General features: G+C 38.5%; 1 protein-coding gene across 2 annotated transcripts in view; it reads right to left on the minus strand.

Moving 5' to 3' along the window:
• The window catches only part of SCFD2 (sec1 family domain containing 2), a 401,411-nt gene that overhangs the window by 349,744 nt on the left and 26,240 nt on the right, over positions 1-25,427 (minus strand). For both annotated transcript variants that reach the window (XM_082630711.1, XM_082630712.1), the window contains exon 3: positions 4,817-4,944. In XM_082630711.1, coding sequence (XP_082486837.1) covers positions 4,817-4,944 — 128 coding nt within the window. The remainder of the gene's footprint in view (positions 1-4,816; positions 4,945-25,427) is intronic.

The following is a 25,427-nucleotide window of genomic DNA, read 5'->3' on the forward strand; positions in this document are numbered from 1 at the left end:
CACCCCTTATCAGTGCAGCCCACCAGGAAGCCAGCTGAAGAGCAGAATGTGGTCTGCACAGTGCCAGCCCCAGCACCACAGAGCAGAAGGGTGGGTTGAGATCTGGGGAGGGGGGAGATGAGTACCAAATTGACAAGACTACTGGGAGGATTAAATGAAACAAACTACATAAACTTGTTATAATGCCTGAAACAAAGTAGCTATCCAATAAAAGTCAATTCCCTTCCTCATTCCCCTCCCTTCCTCATTCCCCAAACTGTGGCAAGAGCTGATACATGAAGACAAGGATATGTGAGAGTTCAACAGCCCATGTTCCCTATGAGGCATCCAGATTTTCTTATCTCTTATCAATTACCATATATCACATGGTACGTTAGTCTTATTAGGTTTTAACCTATCCATTTTGCAAAGTTTCACAATCTCCACACCCAGTTCACACATGCATGCCCACATGGATGTGTATGCATACATGTTCCCCTTAATCCCAAACAAAATTCTCCACAATGAAGGCAAAAGATATAAATGTGATCAAAACACAGAACTGGATGAACTTAATACCAATAGTAGGAAGCAGAGTACTCTCAAAAATGTTGAAAAAAGTATACATCGAATAAAATTTTAGTGTTTTGACTTATTGCTATTTTTCAAAGCCAGTACTGCTAAATTGTAAAAGTAGGAAATGATAGTGGGTGTGGCATTGGTGGGAAGCAAAAATCACTAATTTCATCTGGGACTTCATTAAGAGAAGCATGGTGTCCAAAAAGAGGCAAAGAACAACACATCTTTACTCAGCTCTGGACATCACATTTCAGGACAGACATTACAAACTAGAACTTTGTCAGTGGCTCAGAACTAGAAAATGTGTTGGTTAAAGGCTAGTCTTTTCACAAATGGTTGAAAACACTCATCACATTTCATTTGGAAGAGAGACACTGATGGTGATTATGTGGGGCTAACACTCCAGTGCCACCAAACAAGGAGAGTAAATTCAGAAGCTTCACAACGCAATGGATCAGATTATCATCTGGAAACGTAGCTCAAGAGATTTTCCTGTACAAGTGTGACCACAGAGGCTTGGGAATCCCAAATACAGCCAAGGTGATTTGGGGGTGAACAGAGTCAGGGAAGAGGTAATAACTAAGCTGAAAATGGAAAAACTATTTAGAATTCTGCTTAAAGAAAGAATGTGTTATCAAAAGGGAAATATTCAGCATAAAGACTAGAAAAAGACAACTTAAGTGGAAAGAATGAATTGGTACATTTCCAAGAAAGAAAGGGGGAAATCACCTAATTTGATTGGTTTGTTTTGATTTTACTCCCACCAAACAACCCTCTTTTAATATAGTTTCCCACGTAGACTTCCCCATAGATAGAATATAACTGCAGCACACCAATTACAGTTTGCTTGATAATCATAATCTTCACTCTGCTCAGAGCTTTCTTTCTCCTTCAAAATTCCAGGAAATAGTTTCCCCATTTTTATGGATAAATAAATTGAAATTTGGCTAATAAGTAACAGAACTGTGATTCACCTCCATGTGTAACCGACTTTGCACTCCATCACAATCAGGAGAGTCAGAAGTCCCAGAAAACAGAGAGAGATGTACAAAAAAGTGGCAACAATCTGGTAGTGAATATCGCAAAGAAATGAAGAACGAGGGCTGAGAAAAATGCCCTTATATTTAGTAGCCCAGAGGACATCTCAGCAAAAAAGTACCAGAAGCCAGACTACACTAGATTAATAAGCAAGAAAATAATAAAGAGACAGGCATTGAGCATAGAATACTTTTTCAAGAAATCTGGCTGCAGAACAAAGAACAGTGTCATAAAGAGATCTGTTTCACTTTAGCCCTAATAGGCTCTTTCTGCCAGCCATTAAATATAGCCACTCTGCAGAGAGCTATGGGAAAACTGGTGAAGATCCCCCAACCACAGTATCAGTCCAGAGGAACAGATTCTCTGTAAATGGAGAAATTGAGATGGGCATCTTCCTCTGTGAGTGAACATTTTGGGTCCAAACAAATGGGTTTCTTAGAGTCCATTTGTTTTTTACTTTCAGAATACATTTTCCATGATGAAAAGCCAGTGGGAAAAATACAATTCAGTTTACAATGTTTTAAAAAACCACTTTTCTGGAACATATATGTTTAGTTAACTGACAATTTAATAACAATCTCCTGGAAAGAAGGCATATGTTTATATGTGAAATGATAAAATGAACTTTTTTCTTTCTTTTGGCAATTCAACTTTTTTCCCCTAAGAGAATGATGTTTATTTCTCTTGGTGCTCATGATATTTTAATATTAACTTACCTTTTTACTGAGAAATTTCATATTTAAGAGCTGAGGCTTCAATAATGGGAATCCTCCCAGTGAATTTAAACATAAGAAAAGTCTTCAATCTAGAATTAAAATATCTGTTTAATGTCTCAAAAATACCAGAAGCCTCTATCACAGTCAGAAAAATGTGTACTTCAGTAGAATTTACAGCAGGGGTTGAGAGAACAGTGCATAGTTTAAAGTACATTTCATAGCTTTAAATGCTGCTAGAAAAAGCATTCCAGCCATCTAGGATATCAGAGCATGATTTTTCTTTTTTTAATGATAAGCAGATTTCAAATATCAATGTTTTATTATGTTTCAATTCCAGCCCTTTTCCTTACTGTTCATAGTTATGTATCTGTTGGTATATGGAGATGAGACACACCAGAAATTCTGACCAGTGATATGAAGCAGAAATGCATAGCCACAGTGTGTTATCTTTTACTAAATTAAGTTGGCACACAGATAGAATAAGATTTGGGCCAATCTTTTTGGTCCTTCTTACAACAAAGTTTGCTAACAATTGTCTGATTCTTTCCTTCTTTTTTATTTTTCCTCTCCTCACCCTCCCCCATGTCTGGAGCTTGGGGATAAATCAAACCATCTTATCTAAAATTTGTTTGGTTGACAGAAAACTCAAATATTTAAATTGAATTCCTTATGGGGCTACCCACTTTTTTTTTTTTCCCCTGGCTCTGATTATTTTTAAAAGATACAGAGCTTTAGAAATGTAAAGTGTTTTGATCTTTCAAGAGTCCTGCATTGATTGAGCAATAAAAACTGATTTATGCTCTGTGATAGCATCATAAGGTTTTATCACTGAAATGCAATATAAATTAACCTTATCACCCAGACCCTTTGCGCATTCCTACTTTTTTCTCTATTCATGATGTGAATTAGTTCTTATTTCAACATATCACAGATAAGGAAATATTTTAGGTAAACATATGTTATTAATGTGTACCTATAACTGTGGAAAGAAGAGAAAAGGAAAGAAAAAAGGAAAGGAAAGGAAGAAAGAAAGAAAGAGGGGAGGGACGGAGGAAGGAGAGAAAGATACAAGAATTATAGTCGAATGCCAGGATGATCTCAAAGAAACAACTTTATTTCTACTTCAAAACAACATGTAGGACTCTGGCATTGGTTGTATGAAGTTAGGATAATTTTATAAATAAAAAGCATATTCTCTCACATTAGAATGTCTAGATTTGAATTCCAGTCCTACTCCTTATCAGATGTATGGGCTTGGGCAACTTAATTTCTCTCTATTCCAGCTTCTTTATCTGAAAAATGGGATACTCATAGTACCCGTCTCAGAATTACATTGAAGATTAAATAACACATGTAAAGAGTTAGAAGAAAACCTGGCACATCATACGTGCTCAATAAATGTTAGTTATTTTCACTTTTCTTATCATCCTTCATGTTCCTTAAAGCCCTCATATATAATCACCTAAGACACTGAAAGTTATGATTTTTGTTCATATTATGACCCTCTAATTTTTTTCCTTCTAGGTTCATCCACATTCTTTTACTTCCAAAATTTTGTTCTTCTATTTCAACTTGACAGTTTGATTTTTTTTGTACTCATTAGGAATCAAGAATTTGGGTGAGAAATCTCAGCAAGAAAAGTTTACCCATCTAGTAAAATGTACTAATATTTATTGGATACCGAAGAGCAGATTATAAGAGAAAACTTATTTTTTAAATAGAGAAATAAACTTTTACAAGTTTCCAGAAATAAATTCTACCTATTAAAACCAGATTCAATATCCATATTTAAATATTTCCATACTAATAAAATTATTTAATTTAAAAAGGGTAAAACCCCAGATTCCTTTTCTCCAATAAAAACATTAGTTCTCTGACTTTTTAATCCAAAGAAAAAAGCCATTTAAAATTTAAATTCCATTGCAGCCCCATTTTTCTAATACTAAGGACAAAGCTCCATGTGAAAAAAAATGAGAAATGAGAAAAATCAGGCATTTCATACTGTGGTGAAGAAGGGGTAACACTGATGTGACCAGACAATCGGCAGACCACTCTAAGGGTGAGAGGCCAGGACAGAACATGTCCATCTCCTCAACTGATTTGTCAGCACAGTCATTCATTCATCAAGTCTAAACTAATAAGCGATCACTTCTCCACAGTAAGTGCGGAGGTGGGGGCAGGGGAGTAGGAGTGGGACAGAATGAAGGGGAGGAAGTTCAGACCAATTTTGAGAGTTCTAGATCAAATAACTAACAGCAATGATGCCTTGTAAGCAAGGACTCTGTCGGACTTCCCAACGTTGAGTCTAAGAAAAGAGCTCACGGTTGAGCCCCGAGGGCATCTGTATAAATTCCTTCCCTACTCTTTCATCAGTTTACAAATGTGTTCAATACTTTTATCTAGATGCCATGCTGGCTAGGTCGGCCCACAGATCAGAGCAGACTTAAATGAACTTCCTCAGAGCCCGTGGTCACTGTCTGTGGGTAAGTGGATAGATAACTTACCCATACTCATCTTGATTGGCAGGTTTTCTCTGCTTGCTGCTTCCACTAGATGTCTCCGGACTTCCATCACTGCCTCTTTGTGCTTCGTGTTCAATAAGGCTTCCCACAGGGCTTTGGCTGCGGGGTCACTGCAATAAAACCACAGAAAGAGCTTTAGCGTAAATTTCTACTGGATGACGGAAAGGGCGGTGGGCAAAATAACTTCTTAAGCAGCTTTTCTGAGTACTAATGTAGTTCTTCCCACTGACAGTTCTAAGTATTAGGATTAAATAAAGAACATCTAACCCATTCTAATCAGCACAAAATACTGAGAAATTAAGGAAACAATAAAATCAAGCCACCTAAATGAGGGGGCATGCTGTGCTGTGAGAAGTGTGGGAAAACTGTATGACATTTTTTTTGAGAATTTGCACTTAGAAGTATTTCAGAGTATAACTGAACATTGCTAGAGTAACATATAAATGTTATGTAAGCCAAAATTAAATACATGTCCAAAAATGATGTATCAGTGATTACAAGCATATAAATTTCAGATAATGTACTTGTCTGAGAAACAGACAGCAATCAGCAATGAGAATTTGTATTCAAAAATTACTCAACAGAATTCCTAACAAGTAGATTTCCTAGTGAATGACAATCAGGAATTAGGCTATGAAACAATGGCCTTAAGTAGCCCACTTTGGGCCTTGGGTTGGAAGGACGGCACTGACAAAGCCCTTACAATTAACTGTTGATAAGAGCACGAAGCAGGGCATTATGCAGGGTCTCATCTGGGCTCACTTCTCCAACAGCCCTCTGTCTCACCCAATGTGACACATCCCCATTATAAATGAGTACAGTGTTCTTTCCGGAAGATCTCTGCATGTAGCCAAGTATACACATTTGTAGTAACGTTTTAAAAACTGAGTACAAAGAAACAAAGATGACTTCTTTCCCTTTCTAAGGACATTTTCCTCTACTTAAAGCTCCAGAAACACCTCCTACTATCCAGTTAGCAATAGTTTGAAAATTAATACATTTTTTAAAGTTTTATCTTACAAGTTGTATCTAATAAGATATTAATTTAGCTCTAAAATTATACCTAATAAGGTTTATCTTTCACATTTGAATTTGATTTGGAATGATGTATTTCAGACTGAGTTTAATGTCTGACACATAATAAAAACAACTACTATTTAATGAAAGGTTATTATCATCTATTTTTTCTGCGTTAACTCACATCACTGCTCAACATATTCCACTTGTTTTGATCTGACCAAAACTGTCATCATTAATATTAAAATTAATATTCTAAGTTTAATTTAAATGAGCAGGTAACTGCATGCCAAGCCCTATTCTCCGTGGTTGGAATATAGAACAAAACAGGGCAAGAGCTTTCAATGATTTATTGTCTGGAAGAAGAGACAGACATGTAAGCAAAGTTGCTCCATGCTAAGGTGGAAGGGGAGGGGCAGTAGAAGTAAGTGTAAAAGAGACGGTGGGAGCTACTCTAGGAGGGCCCTGCCTTCCTTGCCAAGGCTTGTTGACTTCAGTCTGTAAGTGATGAGCAGCCAAGGAACATGAGATTGATTTCACTTTCTGAGAAGGTTAGCATAGTTCAGCAGTCATGAACAAAGTCCTTTTTTTTTTTTTTTTTTTTTTGCAGTACGCGGGCCTCTCACTGCTGTGGCCTCTCCCATTGCGGAGCACAGGCTCCGGACGCGCAGGCCCAGCGGCCATGGCTCATGGGCCCAGCCGCTCCGCAGCACATGGGATCTTCCCGGACCGGGGCACGAACCCGTGTCCCCTGCATTGGCAGACAGACTCTCAACCACTGCGCCACCAGGGAAGCCTGAACAAAGTCTTTATCATCACTCAAAACTAGGACTATACTTATAAGTGGAATCTAAAAAATAATACAAATGAGTCTATTTACAAAACAGAAACAGACTCACAAACATAGAAAACAAACTTATGGTTACCAAAGGGGAAATGGAAGAGGGGGAGAGATAAAATAGGACTATGGGATTAACAGATACACATCACTATATATAAAATAGATAAGCAACAAGGATTTACGTATAGCACAGGGAACAACATTCAACAACTTGTAATAACTTACAGTGGAAAATAATCTGAAAAAAATATATATATATAACTGAATTACTTTGCTGTACATCTGAAACTAACACAATATTGTAAATCAACTATACTACGATAAGGAAAAAAAATCTTTTTAAAGCTAGGTCTATTTGCTATGGGGCTTTGGGAGAGTTACTTAATTTCTCTAAAGCTCTGAAGGCAATGGAGAACCACTGAGGAATTTTGAGCAGGGGAGGTACACTCCTCCCAGTTTCCCAAATTTACAGTCTACAATCATCCCCTACTTTTATTCTCCAAAGCACCCCAAGCCACAGGGATTTCTTCTATACTCTCAACTCTATATACAGAACCTCTAGAGTAGAACTTTACTGCCGCCCTCTTTTCCATGAGAATAATACAGTGTCTCCAAGATCACAGTAGGTCAGCTAATGCTGTGGTTGCCCCATCAGACTACTGTAATGGTTAAAATATGGGTTCTGGGGTCAGATAAATCTGAGTTCAAATCCCACCGTTCTCCCTTCACCCACAGCAGCTCCATGGCCCCTTTGAGCCTCTGCAGGCACTCCAAGCACAGGGACCTCTTTCCCTCCTTTGCCAGGAATGCTCTTCCTACCAACATCCCTCTCTCTCTTCAGATGTCTGCTGAGATGTCACCCTCACCACCCGTGTAAAAGAGTAACGACAGCCCACCCCAGCAACTTATTCCAGCACACCCTTCTCCCTCACACGGTTTTACTGTCCTGCATAATTCGTTATTACCATCTGATTCATTCTATGTTTCCATGTTTCTCTGTTTCTTGTCTAGCTCCCTTATGGAAGGTAAAGTCCTTCTATGAAAGCACAGATTTTTTTATACTCATTGCTAATTCCCCACTACCTAGAATAGTGCCAGGCCCGTCATAGGTACACTCAACAAATACTGAATGAACAAACAATGCTTGCTAGTTGCATAACCTCATGCATGTAAATAATCCTCTCTTTTCCTCTGTTTTCTCATCTGTGAGATGGAAGTAACACAGTGACTACCTCACAGGGCGGTTGAGGGTTAAATGAGATAATGCACATAAAGCACGCTCCTGATTCACAGTAAATGTGAGGAGTTGTGTGGTGGTGGTGGTTGTTACTATTATTACTATTGCCGTGAAAGATACTGTCTTAAAATTCAATATGCTCAAGGGTTTGTACTATATTAAATGAATCCACTTAATTATATTGAGTATGTTTTTCATACAATCTCGATTTGTTGAGGTATACTGAAGTCACCTGGGACTTGTACTCTCAGGTTCTTTTCTATTAAAACATTAAGAAGAAATATATAGTTTACATGGTCTCTGACACCGATGTGGAGCCGGGTCATGAAAATTGCTTTGTCGATATAAACAATTCTGATTCTCTAGATACGACAGTTGCTAATGTTTACTTTCTCTCCAAAACAGTTTTCTGAACATATGCCCCCACATTACACATGGTCATTTAAAGTTTACCAAGCTAACATTCATGGACTAATTCTGGTTCTCTGAATAATCAGCACTGAAGAAGAGCAAAGTCACACTTACCGGCAGCTCTGCTGTGTCCTGCGCCCACTTCTTCACTAAGTCTTTCTTCCTGCTGCTTGGTGGCTTACACATGTACTCCTATATCTGGATTTGAGTTGAGTGCAGGAGTTAATCACTGCCTTTCTCTAATATCCTCACAAAAGTTGATCCAATAGACATTTCACACTATTGAAGTTTCACATGAAATCAGGTGAAACTTGGACACGTGAGGTCCAATTTTATAAGCCAAGGAAAGTTCACTGAACTTCACACTGTAGTTATGACAGTATATTTTATATAATCTCTATCCTCTCCAAACTCGTTTCCTAATGAGGGAATAAGCAATACACAGGGGCTATCACAGAAGGGTCAGTGCAGTGCAGTAGTGGCAGCAGTACTGTAGACGGGTAGCCGCATGGGTTCTGGAACCCAACCACGAAGGGTTCTGCCTCTCCCACTTGCTGGCTCTATGACCCTGGCAGAGCTAATTAACCTGTCTATACATGTGGTTTTCTCTCTTGTCTGGGGATGGTACTAGTACTTATTCAGTGGGTTGTTATGAGAAATGAATGTGCTAGAATACCTAAAGACCTAGGACAATGCCTGGCACGTAATAAGTGCCCAATAAACACAGCAGCAGCAGTAGCAGTAATAAAAAGATCCATGGTCAACAGGCAGCAGAAAGTAACACAACCCTGGAAAGCAACTGTACTCCAATAAAAGTTGTTTAATAAAATAAATCACGAAGATTTCTAGGAAAAAAATAACAAACGGGCATAGAGAGCAGACTTGTGGTTCCCAAGGCGGAGGCGGGTGGGGAAGGCATGGACTGGGAGTTTGGGATTAGCAGACGCAAACTGTTATATAGAATGGATAAACAACACTGTCTAGCACAGTCCTACTGTACAGCACAGGGAACTATACTCAATATCCTATGATAAACCATAATGAAAAAGAATGTATACATAGATGTATAACTGAGTCCCTTTGCTATACAGCAGAAATTAACAACGTTGTACATCAACTATACCTCAATTAAATTTTTTAAAAAATCAGTGGTCAGGATCTTTGCATAAGATATATAGAAGGAAGCCTGTTTTAGAAGTACATTAGTCTCTTCCACATACTTACATACACATATGGATAACCACTGTCAGTAGGTTCATTTTCTAATATGAAAAGGTCAACAATATATAATGATGCAGAATTCATAATGAAACATATTAAGTCCAACTCAAGCAATTGCCCTACATAAGACAGTTTGATGTGAAGAATTCTGACTTTCAGGAATAAAATCAGAAACTTTACTACAGATTACTTAGAGAATCAAAGCTACAGGGAGTTAGAGTTTTTTGTACAAAGATTTTTAAGCAATGACTTTGGTGCCAGCTTCTTACCTCATCAATTTAATACTGAAATTCTGTAGACTGCACACTACAAGGCATTTTAAAACTACAATTGTTAACTTTATGAGGAGTTCAGGTTCTATAAATATTTCCAGACTGACTTATAAAGTGGATGTACAACTTTTGGGGTAGAAGTGAACATCAGAAGTAATGTTAATCATCTTTACATCTTCAGCAGGATGCTACCTAACCCAACACAAACAAATGTAAATCTATTTCTAGTTTTTGAAGGCATCTAAAAAAATTTATAATATGCCTGAGAAAAACACTACAGCTTCAGACAAATCAAATTGCTATTAGATACTATTTATACCTAATCTAAACTCTGTGCTCTACTGTAAACCTACTTCATCTTGCTTAGTCTTTTAGCCTTTTCTCTTAAATTCAGGAACAGCTGGACAACATCTTTTTAATAATTCGGCCCACCCAAAAACAATTTATTTTTTTCATGGCTGACTTAAGGAAGAGTTTTTAAAGGTAAATAAAATATAATATTAAAAAATACTGTTAAATACCATTACTACATTCCATTTTAGAAGCATTTCAGAATTAACAAAACAAGTTCTTAGGTCTCACGTGATCCTCACCTCATGAGCTAAGCCAATATCACTGCCCCAATTTAAACAGCCCCAGAGGGACTTCCCTGGTGGCGCAGTGGTTAAGAATCCGCCTGCAAATGCAGGGGACATGGGTTCGATCCCTGGTCTGGGACGATCTCACATGCAGTAGAGCAACTAAGCCCGTGAGCCACAACTACTGAGCCTGCGCTCTAGAGCCCGCGAGCCACAACTACTAAGCCCATGTGCCACAATTACCGAAGCCTGCTCTGCAACAAAAGAAGCCATTGCAATGAGAAGCCTGCATACCGCAACGAAGAGTAGCTCCCGCTCGCCACAACTAGAGAAAGCCTGCACACAGCAACGAAGACCCAATGCAGCCAAATAAATAAATAAATAAATAAATAAAATAAGGAGCCTCAGAGAAGCCAACTGACTTATGTAACTACACTCAACCTATAAATGGCAAAACCAGGACTCATTCCCAAGTAATTGGCTCTGAGCCAGTAATCTTTCTACTATACCATGCCATGCCTGTATTATGCAAATCATCAGGGAGAATCCATTATTTATAGTATCAGTTATTTTAAGCTTTTCATGTTGGTTTTCTTTTCCAATTTTTAATACATCCTCTATTCTCCCTTTAAAGTCACATGTGGGCCCACGAAGGATAGAATGGGACAGAGTGAAGAGTAAAGTAGATTCACATTAACTCATAAGCGGGTCAAGCTTGCTCTTGAGATTTTGCACATTTTTTGTTTCAAACCATATCATACTACTCTCCTTGTGGGTCACCATTAGCCATTGACAGTCACTTGTGACACAAGGCCAATCATGTCCCACTTTTAGTCAACTTTCTTCTTTAAATGTTTCTAAGAAGACTTCGCTGAATTTTAAATCATTCTACATATATATCATTTATATAACTGAACTGACAAAAAACTAAAGTCTAAATTGTCCTGAGGTATTCTTAGCTCTTATTTGATGTTCATTATCTCCTTGGGAAAGAAAGAAGGAGAAATAGCCTCTAGCTACTCTACCACTGATAAAACTGAGACAAAATGAAGTCACTTGCCTAACACAGCCTATTGTTAACAATAAAGGCAGGAAGATTTAGAGATAGGAACTAACACTCAAAGTGCCAGGGGCTGTTTCTGTGACCTTGGGTAATTCAGTTTACTTTCTGGGGCTTTACATCTCCTTATAAATATTATTAATGATATTATTTTTATTTATTGAGAACTCACTATTTCACAGGCAATATGACTATATTATCTCATTGATCAATAACCCTCCAGGATAAGAATCATTGCCCCATTCAAAGGTGAGAAAGCTGAGTCTTAAAGAGATAAAATAATTTACCCAAATCACATAGCCAGTAGGTAAGGATTTGAACCCAGGTCCCTGTGAACTCCAAAATCCAACTATTAACCATGATTCTACACTATTCTGTAAACAAAGGCTCAAACTAGAATGCTAACTCCTGAGATTCCTTGGGTCCTTAACAAGCTATATTCATATGGTTTCCCTTATGCACTGGTACTCCAAGTTCACGTATATGAATTTGATTAATTTTGTAACACTCAGTGAAAGATAGGGGAATATCCTATGCTGTTACTTCTTTTATTACAACCCTTTTTCTTTTTCACAAGTCCAGTGGTAGTAAGAAAGAGAGTTAACAAAAGAATATTCCCAACAGCTCACGGAATATTTTAAACAATTTTCTACCCTTTTCTCTGTTTTTAAAGTTAAGTTTTCCAATGAGATAAACTTTATTTCACTGTAGCTACTAGAATACAACTTTGTTTCAATAGATCCCTTGAAAGATATAATATAAAAGTACAATATTCATCCTATGAAAAAATCCATTTTATTACTATGAAATGTGATTAGTTTCTATATTGTCAGTAACTACATAAGATGTCAAATACATACTGAATTTATACCCTTTTTTAATAAACTGATTACCTTGTATCCTTAAAAGTCAAACTATTATGACAAATTGTCATGTTTGAAGAAGACTACAGGCCAGCAATATACACAAATAATAACCTGCTAGAATTAGCTTTGTTAGGTCTCAGGAGACTTCTGTACAGGAAGATATGTTCCTTTCAGTTAATTCCTGACTTTTCATTCACCAGAATTAACTCAACTATGAATGAAATCTTAGAAGCTGTCTCAGTTTGGCATGTATGAAATGTCAAATGCAGTCTGCTAGAAACTAACAGGAAATATTCATCATCAACTAAAATATAAAAAAGACAGTATTAATTTTTTAAAAGTGGCTAAATGTTGAATCATGGTGCTACTTCAATCAAATGCAAGGCATGCAATTAAGAGACTGAGGGTAAAATGTGAAGACACACAATTATCTTACAACTAAACTCAGAGAAATGGTTTCTCCATGGCATGCACAGGAAGCTAAGCTTACTCACACAATTTGCAATAACAGTCACAGTATTCCAACAGAAATACAGTGATACAACAACAAGAAAAACAACCAAATAACCATTTTCAACTAATTTTAAACAGAGAGCAATCTGAGTCATAGTTTTTCACAGCAGGTTATAATGGCTTCCATCAGTGGTGAGCTTAATGAGCTGTGAAGGCAGGTTTGTTAATTAAATTATTCACAGAGGTTTCAACAGTCATCTTTCCTCTTGACTACTTTTTAAAACAATTACCTCATCTTAAACAAAATTATCCGTTAGCCTTCATCTCAACAGAAGAGAAAACAGCTAAACACAGAGGATACTGAAGTAGACCCTTGGCACTGGAAAGCAGTTCTTTGTTGATTCATTCTCTCAGAACACGAGCACTTCCCGTAGGCTGGGCACTCACAGAGGTGCTGCAGCCACAGCTGTGAGCAGCCTCCAGTGCCCTGTCCTCACGGAGCTAGCAATCCAGCAGGGAGGCTGGAACTGAGCATGTGCCTGAAGACTGGGTGACAAAAGCAGAGAAAGGAAGCTCAGGGAGAGAGTAGAACACAGAACCTGGTCTGAGTGTGAGAGTGGAGGTCAGAGGGTAGCTGAGGATGTGACAGTGAGGCCTGAAAAATGAGCAGGAATTAGCCAGTTAAAGAATGGAGTAAGATCAGTCTAGGTAAGAGTAGCATCATGGGCAGGGGTTCTGAGAAGAGAACTTGAGACCTTTTCAAGGAAATGAAAAAAAGTATGAATGGAACATGAAAATCTAGACTGACACTGCCCTTAGCATATGTCAAATTATCCAAGGCCTGGTAACCCACATTAGGGATGGTAAACATTTTTTCAAGGGCAACTGAAGGGTCTTCAGCAACAGATTGACCTAATCAGATTTGCATTATTAAAAAAATCACTCTGGCCCCATTTTAGAGAAGGGATCTAAGGACTGGGCAAGAGGCTACTGCATGGTGAAGGCAAGAATTGATGGCTTGGACTAGGGTGAATTCCTAAAGCTATCACATCATATCATTCCCCTGCTCAAAACCCTTCCATGTTTCCTACTACTATTACACTGAAATCTAAGTTCCTTATTTTGGCCAACAAGCCTATATACTTTGGTGCATTTCTATATCTACATCTTCATCTCTCAGCTTCTCACCTTCTCAGCTTCATCCATTAGGACACAGCCTCACTGGCCAGATTTCAGCCCCTTGAATGGGTCATAGTAGGTTCCCAACTCAGGGCCTTTTTATTGGCTATTCCCTTTGCCTAGAACCCTCTTCCTCTAGATGTTCATTGATTAGGTCTCATTCATTTAACAAATATTTGTTGAGCACCTACCAATGTCAGTTCTATTGTCAGAACAGCTCAAGGCTTCCCTCCTTGACCACTCTGGCTAATGTGGTACTTCCTATTCCAAATCCTACTTGCCCTACTTTAAACATTCATCCCTAATTCAAATTAGGTATTGTTAAATAGAATTTATTTTAATGAATTGGCAGGAAATTGGTCACAGGGCATAAAGGACAGAAATATTCTGGCTTTATCAGAATGGCAGCATCCTGTGCCCATGGATGGCAGTGCACTCAGACCATCAACACCCCATGGGCCATGGACTGTGCCAGTCACTGAAGGTATAACAGTGCACAAGGGTGAACAAGTCAGGCACAAACCTTCTCTCAGAAAGCCTTCAAAGCCCAGCTGGGGAGAATAGACACTAAACTACTAGTTATAAGCTAATGCACTAAGAGCTGTTATAGGAAATAAAAGATGAGGAGAGGAAAAGAATAACACCTGGGATGGCCAAAAGGTGGAAAAGCAGGACACTGAGTACCTAAAGAAGTTTAGTGTAGCTGCAGCCAAGAGTGTGAGCACATAGGAGGGACGGGAAGGAGGTGGCAGGAAAAGATGGGGAAGGTGAAGGCTGAAAAAATAAGCAAGGTGCCGATCTAAGAAACCTTTCTAAGACAAGTTGAAGTTTTACTCTTCACTCAAAGGGTAATGGAAAGCCACCAAAGGATTTTACCAGGACAGGGTTAGAATCAGATTTATTATTACTTGCAGTTAAATGTATGGATAAATAGCCAGTCTTACAAAAATAACTCCCCAAGATGGACATTAAAACTATAATGCTTTCAAAGTATGCAGATAAAATTTAATTTTTAAATATAATCCATTTATTTCTTCCCATTGAAGTTTCTTCTGTTGGGTTTTGTTCATTTTTTTCAACAAATATGAGTGCTTACTTTGCACCAGGCCCTATTTTTGGGAGTGGGGATACATTAGTGAACAAAACAGACATAAAACCACTCCCCTAACGTAATTCATGTTCTGAAGTTTATTTTCCAAACACAGCACATGAAAATCATAAAATAAAAGGAATTCAAATCAAAGGTTCCTTAGAAATCATCCACTGTACTTTCTCTTTTACACAAAAGAAAACTGTGACTGTGAGAAATTAAATACCTTGTTCAAGGTCACAAAGTTTTGGTGGAAAAGCCACCATACGACAATAATGAGTAGAAAACAAAAATTGCACAGAAGCTGTTCTAGGACCCCCAAAAAACACATCAACACAATCGGCCTTTCTGGTTCCACTGAAAGGAAGAGATTGTTTTAAGGAGGTATTGTATCCACTGTCCCATTTCTTAAAGAATGTTCCCATAACTACCAAATACATTGCTGAAAAAGATAAGATCCCTTCAAAACGTTAAATTCAATATTGCTTTGAAGGACATTTCAGGGAAGGAGCAGAGTAGAATGGAAAAAGCAGGAACCCTGATGCAGCTCCAATATATGATCAAGTCACTTATAATCTACTCCCCAAGTCTCACTGATCCTATATATCTCTTAGGAAAGTGATCTTCATTATTTGCTCAGGATATTCACTTAAGAATAAAGTACCATACAAATTTACTTTGTACTGTTCTACCAGAGGAAAGAGCTGTCATTTTATTTATTTGTTTGTTTATTTGTTTATGGCTGTGCTGGGTCTTCGTTGCTGCACACGTGCTCTCTCTATAGTTGTGGCGAGCAGGGGCTACTCTTTGTTGCAGTGCACGGGCTTCTCATTGTGGTGGCTTCTCTTGTTGCGGAGTGCAGGCTCTAGGAGCGTGGGCTCAGTAGCTGTGGCTTGCGGGCTCTAGCGCGCAGGCTCAGTAGTTGTGGAGCACAGGCTTAGATGCTCCACAGCATGTGGGATCTTCCCCGACCAGGGCTCGAACCCGTGTCCCCTGCATTCACAGGCGTATTCTTAACCACTGAGCCATCAGGGAAGTCCCTGTCATTTTAAAAGCATGAATAAATGTATTATCTGTTATCAACTTTCAATTAGCATAATAATCTTGTGAACTACATACTTTTAGTTTGGTATTCAAAAATTTTAAATGTCCTAAAAAATGCATGTGCCTTCTCTATCAAGCTATAGCTAATAGAAATCTACTCGTGTGACTGGTTTCACATCATAAACGCACTAGAATGACTTTACACTGCAGAGATCACACCCATGTGTTAAGAAACTAAACACAGTGCAGGATAAAACACTGTTTAAATCCAGGATAAACAATTGCACACAAGCTTTATAATGTTCATAGTAATAAAGTAACAATCTCCACATGATATATAATCAAAGTTTCCTCTCTTTCCAAAGAATACTCATCATTTCTTCCTTCAATATGATGCCTTCACTCAGCACAGCAATAGGCCTACAAAACCCTTTAAAAAATGGACTGGAATATAACATATAAACTATTTGACAATCATATAAAATAATATGGGAAACTGAACTTCATCTCAATACAGATAAACATATTTTATTCCTACTCTATACCAGCTCATTAATGATAATAACCATAATCGATACAAACTTATTCATAATTTCCTCATACCAAACAATAAAATAAAGGAAAGACTGTTATACACATGGATTCCTAATGCATAAACAGATTAACTCAAAATGAAGACTTTAAATTACTAACACAATTAGATTACTTAAAAAACCAAATACACATCCCCTCCATGAACATTTTTCTGACTCTGAGGCTATATTTTGAGTTCCATGACCCATTCCGAAGGCCAGCGCTTGCTCCACTGGGGAATTCTACTCTAGGCTGGATTACATCTGTGTGTTTTGGCTTGAACTCAAGACTTTGAAAGCTGCGGATTAGTTCACGTGTAAAGAAACTCTAAGATAAAGAGTTAGTGACAGTTTTATAGAGGCTCTTAGAAACAAACTCAATCTGTTCACTTTACCCCTTCTATCACTCCACTCCATGAGGAAGGATAATTTCAAAATCAGCACACCCTATTATTCTATTATCAAACAGTGATTCCAGAATCTATTACTCTATTCACCCTGGGTGACACCACTGTACCTTACACATATAAGTGTGAGGTTTCAAAGACATTAAATCGAGAAAACTTGATTTGTTGAAATTATTATAGTCTCGTTGGTTCAGGTGGAATATGAATTTATGTTGCTCCTATTATTTACCATCTTAACTCCCACATATTTTGTTAAGGCATTTTGTACCATGTCCCTTGGCACCTTAGAAATACAGAACCTTGCTAAAGTGTTAATAAGGATGTAAATCTGAGGAGAGAAGAATATATAATAGTTCTTTCTATAAGCGTGGTTTAGGGGTCACCATCTGTTTAGGGACTAGAAAAGAGAACCTAATGTGAAGTTGCATTTGCACAGCAAGCATACTATGTTCGCTTATAATGAGGATGAGGTAGAGTTTCTCATAAAGCTAATTTTTTTTTTTTTTTTTTTTTTTTTTTTTGCGGTACGTGGGCCTCTCACTGTTGTGGCCTCTCCCGTTGCACAGCACAGGCTCCAGACGCGCAGGCTCAGCAGCCATGGCTCACGGGCCCAGCCGCTCCGCGGCATGTGGGATCTTCCCGGACCAGGGCACGAACCCGCGTCCCCTGCATCGGCAGGTGGACTCTCAACCACTGCACCACCAGGGAAGCCCAAAGCTAAATTATTTGAATTAAAGTGTTTTCAGTATTGTAAGATAAATAATCTTCTGTGTGTGTGTTGTGTGGAAAAACTAGAGGACTTCACATGACTAATAAAAGTATGGAGCTTTATGTTGTTGAATTTCTCTGCTCCTTGAAATCCAAAAATCTGAGAACCACTTCACAAAGATCCATTCCTAAGGAACAGAGTAAAAAGGAATCATCAGGTTTTCTTCTAGATTTTTGTAGCCAAAATTACACTGTTAGTAAAAGAGATAGGAATTCAGAGTAAAATCTCAAAATAAAGGGATTATAAGGACACAAGTCTGAAACATCCCCGATTAAAAACACCCATCACGGAAATAATTCAGCCAAGAAATACTAATAAATGCTAAAGCGGTGGGTTAAAGTTTGATGAGGAAAAGGATATTTACATAATCTCAAAATGTCTCCTTTAATCAAGTAATCAAAGTTATCACTATGAATGGTCAAAGTTAAATTGTGTGCCACCTGACAGAATGCAATGAAAAGAACACAGCATCGCTTGCATGCGATGGCCAAAAATGCATAATCTGAATCTAATTATGAGGAAACATGAGACAAACCTAAACTGAGGGACATTCTACAAAATAACTGGCCTGTACTCTTCAAAAGTGTCAAGGTCATGAACATCAAGGAAAGACGTATGAACAGTTATAAAGGACACTAAGGAGACATGACAACTAAATGCATTGTGTGATTCTGACCAATATCCTTTTGCTTTGATAAAGGATATTATTGAGATAAGTGGCAAAATTTGTGGGTTAGATGGTAGTAGTACAACAGTGTTAATTTCGTGATTGAGATTAGAGGGGAGAATCTCTCTTTGAGAGAAGTACACACTAAAGGATTTGAGAGTGATGGGCACAGGCAAATGATTCTCAAATGGTTCAAGGGGGGAAAAAGTTGTTTCTTGTACTATTCTTGCCACTCTTTTGTATGTTAAAAAAATTTTGCAAAGAAAATTTTAAGGCATCAATCAATTCAAAGAAAAATATCAAGTAGCTTTGAAAGGTCAGTATATGAATAAGGTACTCTTCAATTAACAAAGTTTGGAAACACTGTTCTAAATAAATGCAAGGAAAAAAACTCAGTAATACCAAGCACCTAAATGCTAACAACACTTCCTAAGTTAAAAGTTACGCTGGGAGCTTGGCCAAGGTGGTGAAGTGGGAAGACTCTGAGCTCACCTCCTCCCATGGGCACACCAAAATTACAACTGTTTACAGAGCAATTATTAATGAGAAAGACCAGAATCTAGGAGAAAAGATCTTCTACAGCTAAAGATATAAAGAAGGAGCCACAATGAGAAAGGTAGGAGGGGTGGAGGCATGGTATAGCCAAGACCCATGCCCTTGGGTGGGCAACCCACAATTGCAAAGGTTCTCCCCAAGAAGCAACGGGCTCCTTGCTCCACGCAACAGGCTCCCCACATCGGACTCCACTGCCTAGGGGTCCAGCATCACCAAGACAAGCCCTCAGAACACTAGGTTTTGAAAGTTAGTGAGGCTTGCTTTAGAGAGACCCAGAAGGATGTGGGAAATAGAGACTCCACACTTAAAGGATGCACACAAAATCTCGCACTCTCTGGGACCCAGCGAAGCAGCAGTCATTTGAAAGGAGCCAGGGTCAGAACATTCTGCTGATCCTGGGGAGTCTCCCAGAGAGACAGGAGACAACTGGAGCTCACTCTGGGAATATGGATGCTGGAGGCAGCCATTTTGGGGAGATCATTCTAGGTGGAACGATCTGGTGCTGACAAGCAACACTTTCAAATTCTCCCTCCACCTTATTAGCCCCAGGGCCTGGTCCCACCCACCAGAGAGCCCGCTCTAGCCTCAGGACCAGCCTCATCCACCAGTGGGCAGGCACACCAACCCCAGGATCCCCTGAGCCCCAGTCCCGCCCACCAGTGGGCCAAGACACGGCTCCACCCACCAGTGAGATGGCACTAGCCCCAGGACCCCTGAGCTTCCGCCCCATCCACCATAGGACAGGAACTAGCCCTGAGACCAATGTCACACACCAATGGGCAGACACCAGCCACAGGACTTCTGCCACAGCAGAACGTGGCCCATCCATCTGCAGGCCAGCACCACCCCAGGGACTCTCCAGGTTTCCACAGCCAGCCGCCCATGACCCAGCCCCAATAACCAGTGGCCAGTAGCCTCTGCAGAAGGCAGAGCCTGGCAACCAACAGGACCAGGGCCAGCTGTGCCTACCAGACCACCAACAGTACTCAGCCCACTAGAAAAGAAGGACCCACAGAGCCAACATAGGGGGTACCACCAGAGCTTACAGTTCTAGTGATAAGAGGGGAGTGTGCTGCTGGGACACACAGGGCATATCCTACAAAAGGCCATTTCTCCACGGTCAGGAAACGTAACCAACATACCAGATACACAGAAATAAAAACAACAAGTTAGGCAAAATGAAAAGACAGAGGAACACATTCCAAATGAAGGAACAAGATAAACCCCAGAAGAAGAAAGAACTAAATGAGGTGGAGATAGGCAATCTACCTGAGAAAGAGTTCAAGGTAAAGATGGTAGAAATGACCAAAGAACTCAGGAGAAAAATGGATGCACAGAGTAAAAAGTCAGAAGTTTTTAATAAAGAGTTAGAAAACATATAAAAACAACCAAACAGAAATGAAGAATACAATAATTGAAATGAAAAATACACTGGAAGGAGTCAACTGTAGACAAAATGATACAGAGGACAGATCAGTGGGCTGGAAGACAGAGTAGTGGAAATCACTTATGCTGAACAGAAAAAAGAATAAAAAAATACCTGCAGGGGCTTCCCTGGTGGCACAGTGGTTGAGAGTCTGCCTGCCGATGCAGGGGACACGGGTTCATGCCCCGGTCTGGGAGGATCCCACGTGCCGCGGAGTAGCTGGGCCCGTGAGCCATGGCCGCTGAGCCTGCGTGTCCGGAGCCTGTGCTCCGCAACGGGAGAGGCCACAGCAGTGAGAGGCCCGCGTACCGCAAAAAAAAAAAAAAAAAAAACCTGCAATCCAAATCCAACAATACATTAAAAAGATCATACACCATGATCAAGTGGGATTTATCCCAGGAATGCAAGGATTCTTCAATATACGCAAATCAATCAGTGTGATACACCACATCATTAAATCGAAGAATAAAAACCAGATGATCATCTCAACAGATGCAGGAAAAGCTTCTGACAAAATTCAACACCCATTTATGATAAAAACTCTCCAGAAAATGGGCAAAGAGGGAACATAATAAAGGCCATATATGACAAACCCACAGCAAACATCATTCTCAATGGTGAAAAGCTGAAAGCATCTCCTCTAAGATCAGGAACAAAACAAGGATGTCCACTCTTGCCACTTTTACTCAACATAACTAATGTTGATGAGGATGTACAGAAAAGGGAACCCTAGTATGCTGTTGGTGGGAATGTAAATTGGTACAGCCACTATAGAAAACACCATGGAGGTTTCTTAAAAAACTAAAAATAGAACTACCAGAACTACATATGATCCAGGATTCCACTCCTGGGTATACAGCAAAGAAAATGAAAACATTAATTCGAAAAGATACGTGCACCCCAATGTTTATAACAGCATTATTTAAAATAGATGAATGGATCAAGAGGATGTAGTATATACAATTGAACACTACTCAGCCATAATAAAAAGAATGAAATACTGCCATTTACAACAACATGGATGGACCTGGAAGGTATTATGCTTAGTGAAATAAGACAGAGAAAGAGAAATACTGTATGTTATTACCACTAATATGTGGAATCTAAAAAGTAAAGCAAACGAATGAATATAACAAAACAGAAACAGACTCACAGATATAGAGAACAAATTAGTGGTTACCAGTTTGGGGGTCAGGGCTAAGATAGGGTTCGGGGATTAAGAGGTACAAACTACTATGTATAAAATAAATAAGATACAAGGATATATTGTACAGCACAGGGAATATCGCCAATATTTCATAATAACTTTAAGGGGAGTTATAATTTATAAAATTTTGTATCACTACGTTGTACACATAAAACTAATATAATATTGTAAATCAACTATACTTCAATTTTTCTTTTTTAATTTATTTTTGGCTGCATTGGGTCTTCGTTGCTGTGCACAGGCTTTCTCTAGTTGTGGTAAGCAAAGGCTACTCTTCATTGCGGTGCACGGGCTTCTCATTATGGTGACTTCTCTTATTGTGGAGCACGGGCTCTAGGCGTGCGGGCTTCAGTAGTTGTGGCATGTGGCTCAGTAGTTGTGGCTCACAGGCCCTAGAACGCAGGCTCAGTAGTTGTGGCACATGGGCTTGGTTGCTCTGCGGCATGTGGGATCTTCCCGGACCAGGGCTCGAACCCGTGTCCCCTGCATTGGCAGGCGGATTCTCAACCACTGCGCCACCAGGGAAGTCCCTCAACTATACCTCAATTTTTTAAAAAAGAAAAAATTATGCTGCATGCTTCTGAAACAATTTAAATTCAAAACGCTCAGAATAATCTCTCTGTACAAAACATAGGCTCTGAAGACCTGTGGCTTCTTCCTTGTGGAACTTGACATTTTTTAAAGCATGGGCATCCTTGAAGCAACGAAAATCCTAAATTACAATAAAGCCAAACTCTAAATTGTGTAAAGCCCTCAGAAACTCTTATATTGTGCTTCTCACAGAAAAGGAGAAATGTAGTCACAGACTAGTGTTGGGCAATAATGGTTTGGGGCTGTATCCTGAAAATCCCTTTTCTCACTCCACCGTTAATACTGTCCAAAAAGCAATTATCAAAATTGAATTCTAATATTGGAAAAGCCATAATTGGAATAGTTATGCAATGTATCACTCAGTGATAAAATCCCAGAAAAAGAGAAAAGTAAGGATAATCCTGACAGGAAAATAAAGTGATATTATTCCACATATAAAGTAACAGCCTTCTGTAAACAAAGTACAAATATAGAGGCTGTTTTTAGTACAAGAAAAAAGAAGAGTTCTGTAATTAGAACTTGGGCTCAAAATCCAGGGCACAGCTTTGCCAGCTCTGTAAGCTTTAACAAGTTAATAACTTCTGTGAAGATTTTTCTTCTTTCAAAGATAAAAATGATACTCACTTTAAGGACTGTTTGGATGACTGAATTAAGTACTTAAGTAAAATAGCTAATCTCTGATGCACACTAAACCCTTATGAAATACTGTTTTCTCTCCAGAAGACCAAAATCTCTAGGTTTTGAAAAAATATAGAGAAATCTAAACTCTGGGGTCCGTGCTTTTGCCAAAGAGAATAATTTAATTGTCAGTTATGAAAATGGGCAAAATGTTAAATAAGAGGAAGGTCTTGCCCAGGGTATATCCTTAGAAAATACTTGATTAAACTGAGTCATTAAGCAGACACTGAATATTCTAAACTGATATCACTTTGGGAAAAAATTTGGAATTATAAATGCAGATAATCATAATTTATTAAAAATTCCAAAGTGCTGAGGGTACTGCATTCACCCTGTAAAATGAAATTCGTAACTTCTATGAGTTTATAGTTTATCAGTAAGAATAATTATTAACAACATATGGAAGATTACTAGCAAAAATATTGCTCCTAATTATTTTTCAACTTTTAAATATTTTCCACAGTAAATACAATTTTATTGTTTTTTTCTGAATATATAAATGATATGTTTAAAAGAATTCAAACAATACATAAATATAAAAGGAGATTAAAGTCACCTTAAATTCTACCACCCTGGTATTTTATTACCTGATGTTTCAATCAAGAGAGGCTAGGTAATATTGTGATAATGAATGACTCCAAAAATCTCAGAGGCTTACAACAACAAAGGTATATTTCCACTCGTGTTTTAGGTTTACTAAGAGTTGGCTGAGCTCTGCCCTGTCTCATCTTCACTCCAGGATTTAGGCTGAACATTACCAGTTGTTGAGACAAAGAAAAAGAGATGTCAACCACGCGTTACCTCTTAAAGCATGGCTTCAGCCTATACACCAAAGGCCTAAACAAGCAATAATGCCAGGCCTTGCTTGGGGGGCCTTGCTTGGGGGCGGCAGGAGAGTAACCAGAGGGAAAGGAGGGAAATTGAAATATTTAGAAAACAAGTATATAATCTACCAAACCTATATGTGTATTAAAGAACCGAATGTGAGATTATTTAAGGATCTCTCACCATGGCTTACATTATTCAATGACTTTTATTAATGATGTGAAATATACATAATATAAAATTAACCATTATGAAGTACACAAGTCAGTGGCATTTACTGCACTCACAATGTTGTATAACCATTACCTCTATCTAGTTCCAAACATTTTCAGTATTACAGGAAACCTCATACTCATTTAGCGGTCTTTTCCTCTGTCACTTTCCACCCACTTCCGACAAGCACTAATCTACTTCCTATCTCTATGGATTAATCTACTCTGGGTATTTCATATAAATGGAATCACATAATATGTGACCATTTGTGACTGGATTCTTTCACTTAGAATCATATTTTTGAGGTTCATTCACACTGTAGCATGTATCAGTACTTCATTCTTTTTCATGGCTGAATAATATTCTATTTTATAGATATACCACTTTCGTTTATCCATTTATCCTTTGATGAACATTTGGTTTTTTATAATGTTTGGCTATTGGAAATAGTGCTGCTATGAATATTCATGTATAAGTGTTTCTTTGAATACCTGTTTTCAATTCTTCTGTGTATATACCTAGGAATGGAATTGCTGAGTCATACATTAACCCTAGGTTTAATTTTTGAGGGACTCCCAAACTTTTTTTCATAGCTGCTGCACCATTTTATATTCCTAACAGCAAGGTATGAGGGTTCCAATTTCTCATGTACATAATAAGTACATGAGAAAGTGCTCAGTATCATTAGTCCTAAAGGAAATGCAAATTCAAACCACAATGGGATACCATGTCATGCCCCCAAGAATGACTAAAATTAAAATGATAGATGTATTAGTGTGCCCAGGCTGTTACAACAAAATACCACAGATTGATGGCTTAAACAACAGAAATTTATTTTCTCACAGTTCTGGAGGCTAGAAATCTAAGATCAATGTGACACCAGGTCTGATTTCTCCTGAGCCCTTTCTCCTTGCCTTGCAGATGGCCACCTTTTTCACTACATCTTCATAATGCCTTTCTCTGTGTCTCTATGTATGTCCTATTTTTATAAGAACACCAATCATATTTGATTAAGGGCAACCTTAAGTGGCTCATTTTAACTTATTACCTCTTTAAAGGCCTTATATCCAAATACAGTCACACTCTGAGGTACTAGGGTTTAGAGACTCAACATATAAATTTTAGGGAGACACAATTCATTCCAAAACAATGAACAATACCAAATCTTGTCAAGAATGTGGATCAACCAGCACCCATACCTGTTGCTGGTGAGAGTGTAAAATAGTAAAAACACTTTAGAAAAACATCTGGTGGTTTCTTTTAAACCTAAACAAATACTAACCCCATAATGCAGCAATTCTACTGAAATGAAAGTATAACCCAGCAATTCCACTAACATGAAAGAGAAATGACAGTGTATCTCCCCCAAAACACTTCTTCAAGAATGTTCACAGTAACTGTATTCATAATAGTA

This window comes from Mesoplodon mirus (genome assembly GCF_964341445.2).
Source record: "Mesoplodon mirus genome assembly, chromosome: 2".
NCBI lineage: Eukaryota > Metazoa > Chordata > Mammalia > Artiodactyla > Ziphiidae > Mesoplodon > Mesoplodon mirus.